Source organism: Anser brachyrhynchus (genome assembly GCF_964034855.1).
Source record: "Anser brachyrhynchus genome assembly, chromosome: 11".
NCBI classification, from domain to species: Eukaryota; Metazoa; Chordata; class Aves; order Anseriformes; family Anatidae; genus Anser; species Anser brachyrhynchus.
In genome coordinates this window covers 22344270-22359737 of record NC_137706.1, presented here as the reverse complement: position 1 = coordinate 22359737, position 15468 = coordinate 22344270, and the positions used below count along the sequence as shown (strand labels likewise).

General features: G+C 44.8%; 1 protein-coding gene across 11 annotated transcripts in view; it reads right to left on the bottom strand.

The window, feature by feature from the left end:
• Positions 1 to 15468, bottom strand: part of PPIP5K1 (diphosphoinositol pentakisphosphate kinase 1) — a 52708-nt gene that overhangs the window by 29060 nt on the left and 8180 nt on the right. For 9 of the 11 annotated variants that reach the window (XM_080551652.1, XM_080551658.1, XM_080551651.1 and 6 more), the window contains 17 exons: positions 14999 to 15084; positions 14608 to 14762; positions 13512 to 13613; positions 13076 to 13237; positions 11921 to 12042; positions 11385 to 11486; positions 11188 to 11274; positions 10672 to 10747; positions 10040 to 10149; positions 8982 to 9067; positions 8444 to 8572; positions 5956 to 6077; positions 5034 to 5216; positions 2880 to 3021; positions 2022 to 2245; positions 831 to 958; positions 227 to 341 (listed from right to left, as the gene is read on the bottom strand). In XM_080551652.1, coding sequence (XP_080407778.1) covers positions 227 to 341; positions 831 to 958; positions 2022 to 2245; positions 2880 to 3021; positions 5034 to 5216; positions 5956 to 6077; positions 8444 to 8572; positions 8982 to 9067; positions 10040 to 10149; positions 10672 to 10747; positions 11188 to 11274; positions 11385 to 11486; positions 11921 to 12042; positions 13076 to 13237; positions 13512 to 13613; positions 14608 to 14762; positions 14999 to 15084 — 2131 coding nt within the window. The remainder of the gene's footprint in view (positions 1 to 226; positions 342 to 830; positions 959 to 2021; positions 2246 to 2879; positions 3022 to 5033; positions 5217 to 5955; positions 6078 to 8443; positions 8573 to 8981; positions 9068 to 10039; positions 10150 to 10671; positions 10748 to 11187; positions 11275 to 11384; positions 11487 to 11920; positions 12043 to 13075; positions 13238 to 13511; positions 13614 to 14607; positions 14763 to 14998; positions 15085 to 15468) is intronic. The other 2 variants (XM_080551654.1, XM_080551656.1) reach the window with 1 other exon arrangement.

Sequence of the window (15468 nt, the reverse complement as noted above, 5' to 3'; positions counted from 1 at the left end):
GGCAGGCAGTGTCAGGAAAGAGGAAGACCAATCCTCCTACATGCCAGAAAGGCAGGAAGCTGGAACATGCAAACACAGCAGAAATGGAGTAGGCCAGAGGCCACTGATGCACATCATTACTGGGAACACTGCCTAAAGGGGCAACCTACAAACACTGTCTACCTTGGAAAGGGCTACTGAGAAAAAGCGGGGAGGCTTACTCTGTGAGCACTGCTGGAACACTTACATCCAGGAGCCCCCCATAGCGGAAGATGCTGAGCAGAGAGTGCACGTGGCTCTCACTGGTGAAGTATAACCGTGTCCGAACATGGCGACCTGGTGACAAAACTCCTCTTGAGTACCTAAAAAAAACGTTTAGCCCCATGTTACTCACAGTCTGCCAGTGTATTAACATCTATCATACAGCACCATTTCTGTTTACTTAACAAGAAAATCGTACACTGGGAACTGTCAAAGAGACGCAGGAACAGAACAAGCAGAGTGAGCATTAGGCACAGAAGCAGCAAGTTTTGTGGTAGACACACAGACAGGCAGAAGTGCCTACATCAATCTAGCACTTGCCCCTTGCAGAGACAGGAATGAAGGTACCACCATCCAGCTACAATCGGTTTAAGCTTCTTTGGCACCTTGGCTCACTCTCAGCAGTCTCAATGTGCCTTTCCATTTCCCTTCCACTTCAAGGAGCATCAGACAAACCAAAGGACACACCAGGAGGGAGCAGTGTGTGTTCAGTGCCTCCTCACACACCAGTACACTCTTCTGCATGGCTCCCACACGCTGCTCCAAAGCTGGCCCTCCCCACCAATAACAGCATGCAGCACAGTCCTTACAAAGGATGTAGTTTGTTGACAGACTCATCTTCATGGGTTCTCTGTAGGTCCAACTGGATCTTTTTAATGAGAGGAAGACAAAAGCCAATAGCAATCTCCAGTTTCTCCTCCTTATTAATTCCATATTCCTGCAGGAAAACAAAACAAAAAACAAAACAAAAACAAACAAACAAACACACAATAGATATCTTTGAGCCTTTGTTCTTTGCCACATCTTCAGATGAAAGGAGGCTGGACTTCCTCAGTCCTGTCCACAAACAGAACTACAGTTAAGCAAGGCCAGAAAGGGAAACACCACTCAGCAACTTTCTCATTTTTTCCACATATTGAAGAGGGTGACAGAGGACAGAGGCTCCTCCAAGAATCCTAGCCTGCCTGGACACAGCTATCAGTAGACTTTCAACAACTGAGAGAGACAAGTACCCAACAGGGAACTTCCTCTCAGGACAAACACAATTTGATGTATGAACACACATACCCAGATCCGTCACAAGCAGTAATGCAACAACTGCTATTTGCAGTCATAAAACTTGAACAGCTAAGCTGTAAATGGCCAAAGGACCTCTCATCAGGAATAGTGTGGGAAAGCTTAGAAGCCCACTTCTGCCTTACATGGGCCCAAGGCAACTGGACCCTGCTGTTAGAAGCTCATTTCACATAAATGAAAGATTTGTGCCTCAAGTGGGACAGAACAATGGTGAATAAAGAGATCTATTGCAAATGGCCCTCCTTTCCCCTCCCATTTATACATGCAAAAATTTTGTGAGAACTTTGCAAACTCAAAAAGTCCTAGTTTAACAAGGACATTAGATCTACCATAAAAAGCCTTCACTTTAACACAGAAAACCCTATCCCCAGGTACAATCTTGCGTGTGGAAGATGGGATGTTGTACAGAGCACACACTCAACTTGAAGCTGTGCTACAATGCATTGTGATGAACATGGGAAAGCTGCTGCATCAGCTGTTGATTGCTCTAATGCTGTTAGAATCCTCATCCATGAAGAAAGCACTGCCATATCTTAAGTCATATATGGTTTTGGCATTATACAAACAGTAAGAGAGATACATGAGAAATATCTGTGATACGCTGCTTTAAAAGTTAACGTGCAGGAGATGCAAGAAAAAACAGACAGAGAATAGGTCAGAAAGTGGCACCACAGATATCTTCACACAGGCAGGACAAGCTATACCTGGGGTATGATCACATCTGCCAGGGCTTTAGAGAGTCTGAAGAGCTCAGCTGTGCCTTCCAGTTTCAGTGCACAGTTGTGCTGTACATCATACTTGATGCAGTCATAGATATCGGGGATCTTGCTGATGTCGTAACGGCCATTCTTCATGCGAAAATCTCTCTCCAGCTTACTCCAGCGTTGCAGCATCAGTTCCAAAGTCTCACTGTGGTACAGCTGCAGGTCTAAACAGCAGAGAACACAAAAACGCATTCACATCCTGCCTAATTCCATGTAGATTTCAAGTGACAGCTCCAACTGACTTCTCCCAGCATAGAAGGCATTATGCCACCCACAGGAATCCAAGCCTGGAAAAGCCACTAGACCTGTTGCACTGCATCTTAACCTGCAGCAATAAATTATTTCTCAAAAATCTGAAAAAAGTGAAACTGCTTTCCTTACAGCTTGTCTACCATAGAATGTGTCAGTGTCCCACAGGTGCCTTTATACAGCCTCTGTGCTGTTATAAGGAAAACTCTCAGAGGTCAGCAAGTCATGACCCAAAGAACTTGCCTACAGCCTTGACCTGCCCTCCAAGACATTCCCGAAAAAGCCAAGCATATCCCTCCAGGCCATAGTGCTGCTGATTATATTCCTTCTAAAACCAAGATACATATTACATTTCTGTTGCATTACAGCTCTCTTTACCAGTAGCTGAAAGCAGAATAGGGGCCTTCTATATCAATAGCATATACAAAATTTCACCCTACAATTTCTTTGCTATAGTTATATATATATAAACCACAGTGATGTTTGGGAGCTCTGAAGACAGAAGAATAAATGAATCTGCTGCAGACCCTTTCCAGCTCTGATGCTTGCCTGCAGATTTTGGGTCTTCCAGACGTTTTCGTATCTGGGAGGTGAGATTCTCAATCAGGGTGAACACCTGGTTACAGATCTCTACTGGATTCTGGATAAAGGTCATGGAGTTGAGCAGAGAAGCACTACCTGTAGGTGCTAGCTGAGAGAAGATAACAACAGAGATTAGTTAGTAGCTTTACAGACTGTGAACACAAAGTACCTGCCTTCTTCAGCTGCCCTGCTTTAAAATTAGGTACTAAAGTTGCATTCCCAGCCAAGTGTAATAATCTGGTAAGGTAATTAGGCATGTTCTTAGAACCAAACTCAGAGATAGCAAACAACTGCCCCTGTCAGATCAGACCTTCCTCCACCTACAATATCCACTCTTGGCTTCTTTGTTTCTGTGCTTGAACAGAAGGGCTCCACAGGTGTTTTAAGTATTTTTCTGAGGTGATAAATATATTCCTTAATGGTAATGGGTTTCAGTTCTGTAAACATATCTCAGAGTCTGGGAAAAAGTATTCTGTAATCATATCTCAGAGTCTGGGAAAAATAAAGTGTCTAGGGACTGGTTGGAGAGGCAGCTACAGTGCTGGATGTAGCATATGCTCTCTACTCTTCAGTTACCAGACACTGACAGGACCACATAAGGGTTTGTATCCAAAAGATCTGTTCGTATGTACACGAAAGATCTAGAATCTGGCAAAGGTGAATTGCCCACCCACAGCAAATTGGATTGTTCCAGGCAGCATGCAGCAATGCACCCTAATCAGGGAGCCCCAAAGAAGATAAGGACAGAAAAGTCTTCTTGCTTTATGTCACCTATATTACTGACACATGGTTTCCTGTAAGGCCGGGATAAACAAAGCCTATTGCATTTGGTTCTTGTGCTTACAGCCTTAGTCTCTGACACAATCTTATCCGTCCAAGTCATGAGCCACAACATACAAAAACAGGGGCTCAAAGATTCACTGGCTTGAAAACCAAGTTCACCCTACTCCATATCAAGTTGTTTCAAAAGTTCATCACAGTTCCTATTGAATCATGTTTAAGTCTCTCTGCTGCAAAACATACTATTTTTAACCCCTAGCTGGCACAATCAATCTGATTTAAATAGCAAGCAACTCACATTGCTATGCATATGATTCCTGTACTGGGGCTATCAGGTACAGCATACAGTACATGTAGCATACGGTACAGTATACACTTGCACAGAGCTGCTAAAAATCCAGATTCCTGGTTAGGGGAGAAGGGAAAGGGAGGGAATAAACCAGTGAGAGCTACCACACTGGCAGGCTATTCTGGGACCACTTTCCCATCCTGCAGAGAAGCAACTTGGGAGGAATTTTCTCTTACACAGAAGAGGCAATGTCTTTTGCAGCTTTTCAGCTGAACCCACTGCTCTTTTCATCATCACTCCCCTTTTGAATGTAGTTCCCATTCTCTGCCATAGACCCGCACATTTTCCCTAGTTTTGTGCAAGGGCGTACATAGGAGGTCATGCGACTGTGGCCAGCTTATTGCAGGACCCATTGTTTATAAAAAGCCCTTTAGTTTTTGACACTCCAGCATCAATGTTGGGCAGTGTTTTCTGTACGCCACTGAAGAAAGAGGTTTTTGTAGCGTCCTCACTAAAAATTCCCCTAGATCTATTTTTTTAAATTTTAACCTGTATGAGACATAGTTCACAAGACCAGAGGAGCAACTTCTTCCACAACATCTTGGAGCTTTCCTCTAACAAGGGTTACATTGATTTCACACACTGAAAATCTTTGAAAAAAATGCCAAATGTCAGTCAATCACATATTTGTACATGCATTTATAAAACAGGTTTGTCAAACCCATTTTCTTCTGGCATAGCAATGAGAATAAAATGCACTGGGACCTCTAAAGGGAGAGAAATGTACCATGATGATGATTCTTGAAGTGGACAAGTCGACACCGGAACAACTGTGAGGATTTCCACTTGGAGACGTACAGGGACTGTTAATCCCCCAAATCCTTCCTTTGCCATTCCTAAGCTCTGTTTATATCCTGCAATTCTGACTAGAGCTGATCTGAGACTAACAGAACTACTGTTCACATCCCAGCCAGCTTCACATCTTAAACTACTGCAGCAACGCTATTCTCCTTCTAGACACAGGAAGCTCTAAGACTATGCAGGTGCTTTACCTTCTCATAATCCTCTTCACAGAACTCAGCATCCTTCTGCATGATTTCATGCAGTCGTGCCTTCACTCTGTGTTGACAGCTGCTAAGAGAATCACTGTCACTGTCCAGGAGACCATTCATATTGGCACTTTTCACCATTTGCACCAGGATGGGGGTCAGCTCTCCTTCCAGGGCCAGCAGACCCTAACACAACAGAGGACAAGATTTCAGCTATGTGCAACCCATGCAACAAACACTTCTGTTAGTTTCAAGGCCAACCTCCAGTTAACTTGAGTGAAATCTCAACTGTCCTTGAAGAGCATTTTTACAGCACCAGCATCTACTTTTTCTAGCATCAGCAACAGCCATTTTTCTAGGCAAAACACCATCTCTGCCTGCAGCAGTCCCAGATTTGTCTAGGCAATCCTTAAGCAGGCAACACAATTTGCCGGAAAATGTTGATACAGCAGAGGCTCTGAAGAACAGCTACGGTTACCACAGGATCCCCCTTGGCTCAAGCTGTAACCGCAGATGAATCTGTCTCCTCCCCAGCCTTCACCCCAAAATGCACCAAAGACATTTGGTGTCTGGGCACCATAGACATTTGCCCTCTGGGCTGGGCAGTCAGAAACCTTCATTTTGTAGGCAATTAATACTCAGTAATGTGTTCTAACATTAAACACCAGCAATACCCTGTAAATAACTCCTCAAGTCAGAGTCCCATATTGGGCATAATACCAAAGACAACATACATGTGCAGCTACGCTGGGTTTCCAGTGCTGCCCCACAAACTTGCTATTAGCATAGTGTACCACTGCCCTCCCAACAGGCAGGTGGAAACTCCTAGGACAGTTCCTTCCTCATCACCAGAGGTTTTCCTTTAGAATTGTCATATTCTAAGACCAATGTAGCAGAATTAGCAGATGCCCAAGAGAGGAAGAACCTTTGCAAAAGCTGCTGCTGTCATCTGAACTCGTCCCTCATCGGAGGCATAAATCTTGAGATCATGACGGTATGTGCTGTGCAGTCTGAGCAGGCCACATCCAGGGAAACCAGCATAATCACCTGGAACAGAGAACAAGGTCAAAATAGTATTCTGACATCTGCAAAACTATCAGCTGAGTATACTGCAGAATACCACTACTTCAGACAACAAACTTCCTTGCAGTAACAAAGTTTTGTAGAGAATTAATCACTTTCACAGCTAGCATTTAGGCTGCTCCAAAACACAGAGCTCTAGCCAATACATGAAGCCTGAAAATCTGTTCCAGGTTAAACTGGGAAAGTTCATTTTGAGGAAGAAATTGAGGATTCACCAGTAAAGGTCTGATGCTGTCTAAATGTTGCAGCAACCCTCTCCCAACAGTCTGTAACTGTTTTGCTAGCTTGAATGCCCCTGTGCAGAATAAAGCAGCACAACAGAATTGCCTCCTTCTATTTGTTCTCTGCACAAAAGCAAGTACTGCTGCCATCAGAACTGCAGCCAGAACTAGCCAGTAATGAAGCACCTGGCTTCCAAAGCATATCCTGTATAGCTACAGTTATCTTGTGGCATGAAAAATAGTTTATTTATGATGGCTGAGTCAACCAGAGGAGACAGATCAGTAATGAGAGAAAGCAACTCATGCAGCTTTGAGTCTGACCCTCCAAAAACAGTACAGTGGTGACTCATTTGCTATTGGATGGAATCCCATGATGAATTTGTACAGTACCCAGTCACACTGCATGAGAAGAAGGGGACGCGGCTCCCAGCTCTGAGCTCATAAGTCAGAGAAACACTCTGCTAGATAAGGACAGACATTAGACAGAAGTCAGCTGTATATCTGTACAAAGCTGCCATGTACCAACTGCTCTCCAGGAACTGTGACACAGCATGTCACTGCAGATTAAGATCTCTCCCCAGGTGCAGGACTTTGCACTTCTCCTTGTTGAACTGCATGAGGCTCCTGTCAGCCCATTTCTCCAGCCTGTCCAGTTCCCTCTGGATGGCAGTACGACCCCCTGGTGTATCTGCTGCTCCTTCCAGTTTCGTGTCATCTGCAAACTTGCTGACGGTACACTCTGCCCCATCATCCAGATCATTAATGAATACGTTAAACAAGCCTGGACCCAATATTGACCTCAGGGGTATACCACTGGTTACTGACCTCTAACTAGACTTCACGCCATGATCATCACCCTCTGGTCCTGGTCATTTAGCCAGCTTTTGGTCCTCACCACTGTCTGCCCACCTAGTCTATACTTACTTCATCAGATTCTCTGTGAGGATTTTATGGGAGACAGCATCAAAGGTCTTACTGAAAATATCCTCTGCTCTCCCTTCATCTACCAAGCCAGTCACTTCATTGCAGTTTATCAGGCTGGTTAATCATGCTTTTCCTTTGCGAACTCATGCTGCCAACTCCCAATCAACTTCCTATCCTTCATGTGCTTGTAAACAGTTTTGAGGATTAGCTGCTCCATCACCTTTCCAGGGATCAAGGTGTAGATGACCAACCTGCAGCTCCCTTGGTCCTCCTTCTTGCCAGTTTTGAAGATAGGAGTGACATTTCCTTTCCTCCAGTCCTCAGGCACCTCCTCCAGTCACAATGATCTTTCAAAGATAATCTACGGTGGCCTTTCAATGACATCTGCTGCCTCCTTCAACACTCATGGGGGCATCCCATCAGAACCCATGGACTTGCATACGTCCATTTTGCTTTAGTATTCCCTAACTTGATCCTCTTCCACCCAGGTTAATTCTCCCTTATTCTAGAAGGAAATCTTCTCCAATTCACCTTAAATTATCTTAAGTAAATCGGTCTCATCAGACCGATATAGAAGTATATTACTTCTGACTCTTCTCTACTTGGATGAGAAAGGCAATCTCAGTCTTTTGTTGTTGTTGGCAGGGGGTGGGCTCCTGGCTCTGTACTAGGTGCTTTTCACAGTCACAGAATTAAGGTAGAAAAAACACAGGTAAGTTATTTAACTATTGCCCTGTCCCAAGACATAATTACCAGTGTTCCAAGACAGATTTCCCCTGTTCTCTACACCTGACCTAATTTCATTCTTAATAAATATATAAATTTTGAAGTGTTGCTGCATCAGGATTATTTTGTTAGACTTGCTTCTCTTTTCTGAATACAGGCAGATTAATTGAAAGAGGCTTTTCCAGCCCTAGTGATTCTATGTCCCATACTAAGACATTCTGAAGTTTAACCACTGCAACAAACACTGCTGGCTAGCTTAGCTATCTTTGGTTGCAAAGCCCACTTGAATTATTTATCCTTATCAGGTCAACTCAAAAGAACAAAAACAGTGATGACCTGAATCACAAAGGCTGCACACAACCTACAGACATATGAGCATTCCTCACACTAGTGATTACCTGGGCTGAGCAACCTGGTAAAGTCCCAGGACAGGACCTAAGATGCATTTAAAAAGCTTACCTTGGCCACCAGGGTACATACAGCGAAAGGCTCGCCCCAGCTCTTCTGCCTGGACTCTTCCTGCTGGTGTCAACTCTCCACCCCACTTCAGCACCAGGAGAAGAGACGGGGAAGACTCTCTGCGACCTTCTAGGAGACAAACAGGTACTCACTATGTCAGATCTGAAAGCTGAGCTTGCAGTGGGAGAGGATGGGAGGAAGAAGTTGCCACCAGAGCCTTGCAGAGCATTCTCAGCACAAGTCTGACCCAGAATCCACAAGAATCAAGCCAGCAAGTACCAAATTAAGAACCACTACTTTCAGATGGTATAGGCTGACATTCACTAAATTGGAAACAGAAGCCCTGTGGCACCATCCAGGGTGTACTGGTACACTACATTGTGTATCGCTTCACCCCTTCTTATGATTGCAGCAAAGTTAGGATTAATGGGTCATTAGTTCTGCTAGTATATCCAGGGGTCTTTACAGATAGGATAGCTGTACACACTCTTAAACACCAAGCTTTAAAGATCATGGCAGCAATGTCTGATTTCTTTACCTTCGTCTTCACTTGCAGCTTTTGGATGTCCATGAGGCAGATAGGTCAACTGCACCTTACGGTTAATGCCAGAAAAATGCCCATACCTAACACAGTGAGAGGGGGAAAAATTAAAAATAAACCAACCCCATTCACCCTGTATCCAGAGGTCCCTAGACAGCACATAGCAAAAATACACAGTACAAGCACTAACTTCCTGTTACAACACCAGCTGCCGTGGAACAAGAACATTTTTGACATCTATCTATGACCCAGCATGAACACACACACACAAAAAAGCTATATAACCTCCCTAAATGAAATTCAAAGACCCATTTACTTGCCTGCTCTTCAGTTGACAGCATTCTGTGCTCTCATACCCCCACAAGGACTTTAATCAACCCTAGTTATTTTCTATCTACATCTTTAGCAAGTGAATTAATGGGATCACAGAAAAAGAATCTGCCAGCCACTCTAAATGTAGCCGCACCTCTAATGAGCAGAGAGAGCAGGGGAAGGAATCATGGTAAAAAATAATTTTCTGTGCTCCACAGACACGGCTTAAATAGACACCGCCTGTGTATGTCGCAGTGAGAGAAACCTTCCTTTTGTTTCTGAGATGACACCACCACCATACTGTCTTTTATTTCATCTATATGCAATCTAAGAGGACACAAACTTCTTTTCATGTTTTCCAAGCTGCCTTTTGTTAAACTTTTGTCACCAAACAACCTTATTTAAATCACATTTGTTCCAAACTTATAAAAATGCTTCGTATTAATATGGTCCTTACAGGACTCCAGCTCCTTTCCCACAGCAAAGGAAGCTCAGTTTTGTCTCAAGTTGTTTAGACAAACACCAGAGACACTTGGAATAAGAATCAACAGCGGTTTTGATGCTGAGGAGAAAACGTTAACAGGATGGCACCTTTTACATATAGCTTCTAACAACGGACAGAGGATACCCTGAGTTCTGGAGAACTAGCTGCTTAAGACATCAGCAGCCCAATTTGCTTCTGCATCACATGCTGACCAACGCTCTGAGACAGAATCACAGTGCCCCACTATTTGAATCCTTACATCTCCAAGACGCTCTTCAGCTGTTCCAATTTGGATTTCCGCTCCTCAATCTCACAGTCACTGTGGGTTCCCAGTTCCACCACAAGCTGCCGTGCAATGTCCAGCACTTCCTGTTGGAGGGCAGACACTGTCTCAAACACCCAGCAATTCTGCCTCTCACTCACCACCATAATCTTACAAGGCCTCCGGACAGTCTCACCCACCATCAGGGCCACATGCATACTCCTTAGAGACATGTCATTTCATAAGACACAACTCCGGCAGGACAAACTTTCACACCGCAGTTTGCTTCATCCTCACCCCGTGCTCCAGCCCCATTCAGAACCAAACAGGTCCCTCAAACTGTCCTGTCCCAGCCTGGAGCTGTCTCTCACTGGAGGCAACCACAACAGATGGGCAAACGGCATCAGGTCAGCCCCGTTCTACAGTCTTCAAGTCATCCGGGAGCAGTTTTCACTATGCTCTCATACTATCACCCTGCTGAGTGCATAGTGGGTGGAGAATGAGAAAGGGAGTGTTTGTGCAACAGACTGTTGCCTTTCTGAGGGTTTTCACCCTCTCAAAAAACTGCCTCACACTGGGATCCAAATTACCTTTATCCACACAGTAACCCCAGAGAGGGCTCCTCTCACCTGTAGCTGCTCTGGTTTCTTCAGCTTCAACTTCCCTGTCTTGTAGCCATCATATTTCTCAAATAACTCAAAGAACCTGTATGGACAACAAAGAACCCTGATACAGTTTCTGTTGTTTCAGTGCTACAACTTTCATCCCTACGTATGCATTCATGCACTATTCTTCAGGAAGAACCAGCAGACCCACTGGGTCCTCCCTGTGCTTCAGAAATTCTCATAAAAATTAATGTTTCCAGGCTCAGTTAAGAAAAGGAGGTAGCCCCTATCTTGCAATTTAGTGGGGTACTTCACTTTGAAGGATCTAGCAGCCTTCACTCTTTCTTTCAGTGTTCACGAAGAAGGTGACTAGATTCTTATGGGGAAAGAAGACTCCCTCAACTTAGAAGAAAACATTTGATTGAATGGAGCCAGGAAAAAGCACTGCTTTCCACGTGCTCTTCTGCTGTGCTTCTTGATTCAGCAAATGGGCCCTCCTCACTTCCCAGCAAAGCAGCATCTTCGTGCCTTGACTCTTACCGAGGATGCTTAACTTCCATCTTCATTTTCTGCTTTGGGGTACGATCTCCATGCCGGATGACTGCAATAACACAACGAAGCTCCATCCTGGGGAAACAGAAGATATACTTGACAAATGTGTCCCTTGGACAGTATTTGCACTTTGTCTCTCATGTAGCCTCCGTGGGCATTCACTTGAGAAGATGACAGGTACTCACATAGTGCCTGAAGTTGTGGGGACAATAGGAATATCTTCTGCCTCTGTTGGGATAGACCAGGGAATATGAAACTGGGGAGCCAACTCGCGCATTATTATGTTTCTGGAAGAAATCAGAACATAAAACTCACATTCCCTTGGTTCTCCATCTCCTGCCTGGTGGTCCTGCTGAAAGATTTGAGAACCACAAACAGATCATCTCCTTACCTTCCTTGCAGAGACATCTAGCACACCACGGGCTGGTTAGGGCACCCCCCAGGGGACACCAATTTCCCCTCACATCACCAATACTGCATCTGGCCTTAGCAACCAATCTTAGATGTATCCTGTAGGATACTTCTAGGTATAGAAAAAGACAGCTAATGCCAATGCAAGCAGGAGTTCCAGCTGCTATACATAATTAACCCCTTCCTCCCAGAGCCATGCTTTCACCTTCTGAACAAATTTCCCTAGCTGAACCATCCACAGATTTCTATGTCATACTTATCATCTCCATTCATTATACTTTGCTGTGGGTTCCTCTACCCTTTTACATACCCAAGGATTTTGGCACAGTCATCATAATACTTCATAGAGTTCTTCACAAAACTGAAGCCGTTCACATCACAAACAAAAGAGTGGCCATTTGCCCGCAGGAGGTCAAACCCACACACTGTTTGCTGCATGAGGAAACACAGGACACAGGATTCATAAGCACATTGGGAGGGAGTACCGCAAGCAGGACAGCAGATGCACAGCCAAGTACGGCTGACACACGTGCCCTGTTAGCATATGCTGCCCAGTTCAGCTCCACTGGTGCCTCCAAAGGCACCTCTGCTGCAGCATTTCTACATTCTATGCCTGCCTCACGGGTCTTAAAGTGGGAAAACACAGCCACAAGTTAGCAGTAAGAGGCCCTTTAGAGGAACCTCTACAGCTTCACAGCTGCACCAAGAGCCCAGCCCATGAGCTCCTGGATTAAGCCTATCGGGTCTAGCCCCCCTACTCCACAGAACACTAAAGGATCAGAACGGAGCAGCTCCAGGCTCTCTTGCTCTTGCCTCTAAACTTAACTGTTCTGAAGCACACTGAAGAAATACAGACAATAAGTGGTGAATTCACAGACATCCATCAGTATGTGGAAAAGGCTGTAAGACGGAACAGCTGTATCGGCACAGCTGCATGGGTTGCAAATTGCAGTGAGGCCGGGAACAAGTAGTCAAGTGCAGCATCTGCTGACACTGCTGAACATGTCATGTAACTACACCTAGACTTACATACATTCAGCTACCTAACTCTACAGTAGAACACAAATGCGCACCAAAGCCAGATCAAAAACAGAACAAAAAAAAGCAGAGGAAGTGAAGGCCAGGGTCTCTACACATGTACAACTAGGAATAGTGAAGGAGGGACCAGCACATATGACAAAGCGGCACACTCAGAATCTTATATTAGATGCTTAGATGCACACTGGACACCAGCCACCTGCCAGCACAGAGGGCATTTGATGGAGGCCCTCCTGCTTTCCCGGTAATCTTTGATCAGCAAACTGCCAGGGCCAGCAGGACCAGCTGTACCCAGCCTGCAGAGATGGCAGCTGGCAGCAGTCATGGAGCACAGTGGGGTAACAGAACTCAGGCTTTAACACTGCTTGAGCTACGAATCAGACATTCATGGTGTATCCTGCTTGTGTAGCGGAGAAAACAGACAGACCTTAAAGGCTACACAGACTTTCCGTGCAACAAGTTTCTCCATGGCAGTCAGCATAACTGGGTAACGAATTTCTTTCCCTTCACTGTCCCGTTCAACCTTCCCATCCAAAGCAGGAGATTTGCGAGCCTCTGCATGGGCATAGTCTGGCCCAACAGTGTACACCTAGGAAGAGAAATAGATACACCTGACATAACCATCTAGAGTAACTGCATCTTCCAGAAGGTTCTACTGCAGACACATGGAAAAATTTAGATGGTCTCACACTTTCTTCCTGTTATGATCTACAGAATGCCCACTCCCCACTTTGGGATCCAAGCTGCACAGACCGCACCTCACAGCTTAAACAAACACTCCAGAGTCAACTTAGGCAGGACTGCCCAACCTTCAGCTATCCCAGGCTTGGAGAAAGGAGGAGCGATTCCAGGCTTTCCATTACCTTTACATCAGTGCCATCTGTAGGCATGAACTCCTCATAAATGTATGACCCTGTCTTCCTTACACTGCTCTCTGGGGAGTACACGCTACTCCGGCTACCAATCTGAAAGCAAAGAATAAACACATCAAGGAAGTCAGTTGGGTTTCTTTTCTTAGATGGAAGAACAAAAAGCATAAGCTTTGAACCACAGGGAGAGAATTGGCTGAACACCTCTCAGAACCCCTAGCTGTTACAGCATAATTATGGAGGACAAAAAAGACTCTAAAAGACAGGCAATAGGTATGTCCTTTTCCAGGCCTAAAGAGGAGAAAAGTTATTATAGACCTTTAGGTTGACTCCAATAGCTACAAGGATATGCACCAAAAAACAGTAGATAAAGATGTGTAAAGTAAGGAGACTAGCTAATAAGGAAATGATAATAACTGATGACAGTTCATAATCAGACCAACTTTACTTCTTTCTAGGACAGTATGACAGATCTTATGGACAGAAGATGACGTCATTTTAAGTTCTAGGGAGGCTTTGGATACAATTTCAAATGGCACATGTGTATACTTAAGGAAACAACCACTTTAGGTTTACTAATGGCAGATGTGTAACTGATTGGAAAAAAAGATGCATCACAGCTTTTAACTTTGCTGGCAAAGTAGAGGAAGTGAGTAAAGGCAGATTCTCTGTGAAATCTATGAATACGTAGTGCATTTATTACATTTGCAAGCAACACTAAGCTGAGAAAGGCAGCACGCATGTTAGCAGACAGGAACAGGTTTTAAAAAGGATCATCTCAATAAACTGAGGAAATGATATGGAAAAAAACAGTATGTAGTTCAATAAGGGACACATTTCTCCATAACTGCTACACAGGACACTGGGCAGACATAGGATAGCAAAGGTGAAGTCAGCATTACCACTAAAATACATTCCTCTGGAATTCCCAGCTCTTTAAGGTTCAACTAAAATTTCTAAGAAGTTGTATTCCCCAACACAAAACCTTCCTTTCTCCTTCACCTGCCCCAACACTCCCTCCTGAAGCCACATGCATCTTTCAGACCCACAAATCTGTTGGTCTCGACACCATAACTAGAGATCCTCTCACCTTCCGAAAGAGCCGCTGGCTGCCCCCACCTGCTGAGGTTGGGTAGTAAATATACACATTATGATCCTCAGCACTGACCGGCTTCTCTACAAATGGCTTTGGGAAAACAGCTCCATTTACTTCCACATGGTCCTCTCCTTCCACCAAGTTGCACTCTGAAGACAAAGCAGAGCAGCAGCATGTTAGGAAAAGTGGAAGCAGCCCCTGTGCAGAACTGAAGCCCTTCAGTCCTGGCCAGTAGGCCCAACCAGCAGAAACGGCTTTTCTCCACCAAAGTCAACAGACTCGTGAATCAGACCTGCTTGAGCTGATTATCAGTGCCCAACCTCTGCAGAATATCTTAAATAGTACAGTATGTGCAAATGGCTTTCAGAAGAGCCTGGGCACTTACCTTCCGGTCTATCGGGGTCTCGATTGAGGACAGCATAGCGGGGCAAGTCTATTCCCTCCTCTTGAAGGATCCGATACACTTCACGCCTCGAGAGGACAGAAACAGTGAGATTCAACAGAAGAGTCTGGAATGAGGAAACTGAAATTCCTTCACTACAATTACACCTCTGGGTGCCTGTCAGCACCTGCAGGAACACTGCTCACAACCCAAAAATACAGTGGGAGGTTTGGTGTCTAGTATTAGCCCTACCTGTATACAGCCAAAGCAGTTTGTACGCACTGCGGTACATGACTACAAGTTAGTTTTACTAACTGGCTAAGAAGCCTCTTGAAGTGCCTCACCAACATACCTTCCTTAGGGTCTGACTTAGCCTTGCTGCCCCCAGTTCCTGCCCCAGAATGCCATCCCACTACTTGGCTCTCCTACTAAGAGGGTAGTCTTTTTGTCTTTGGCACAATAGTCTCATTCCA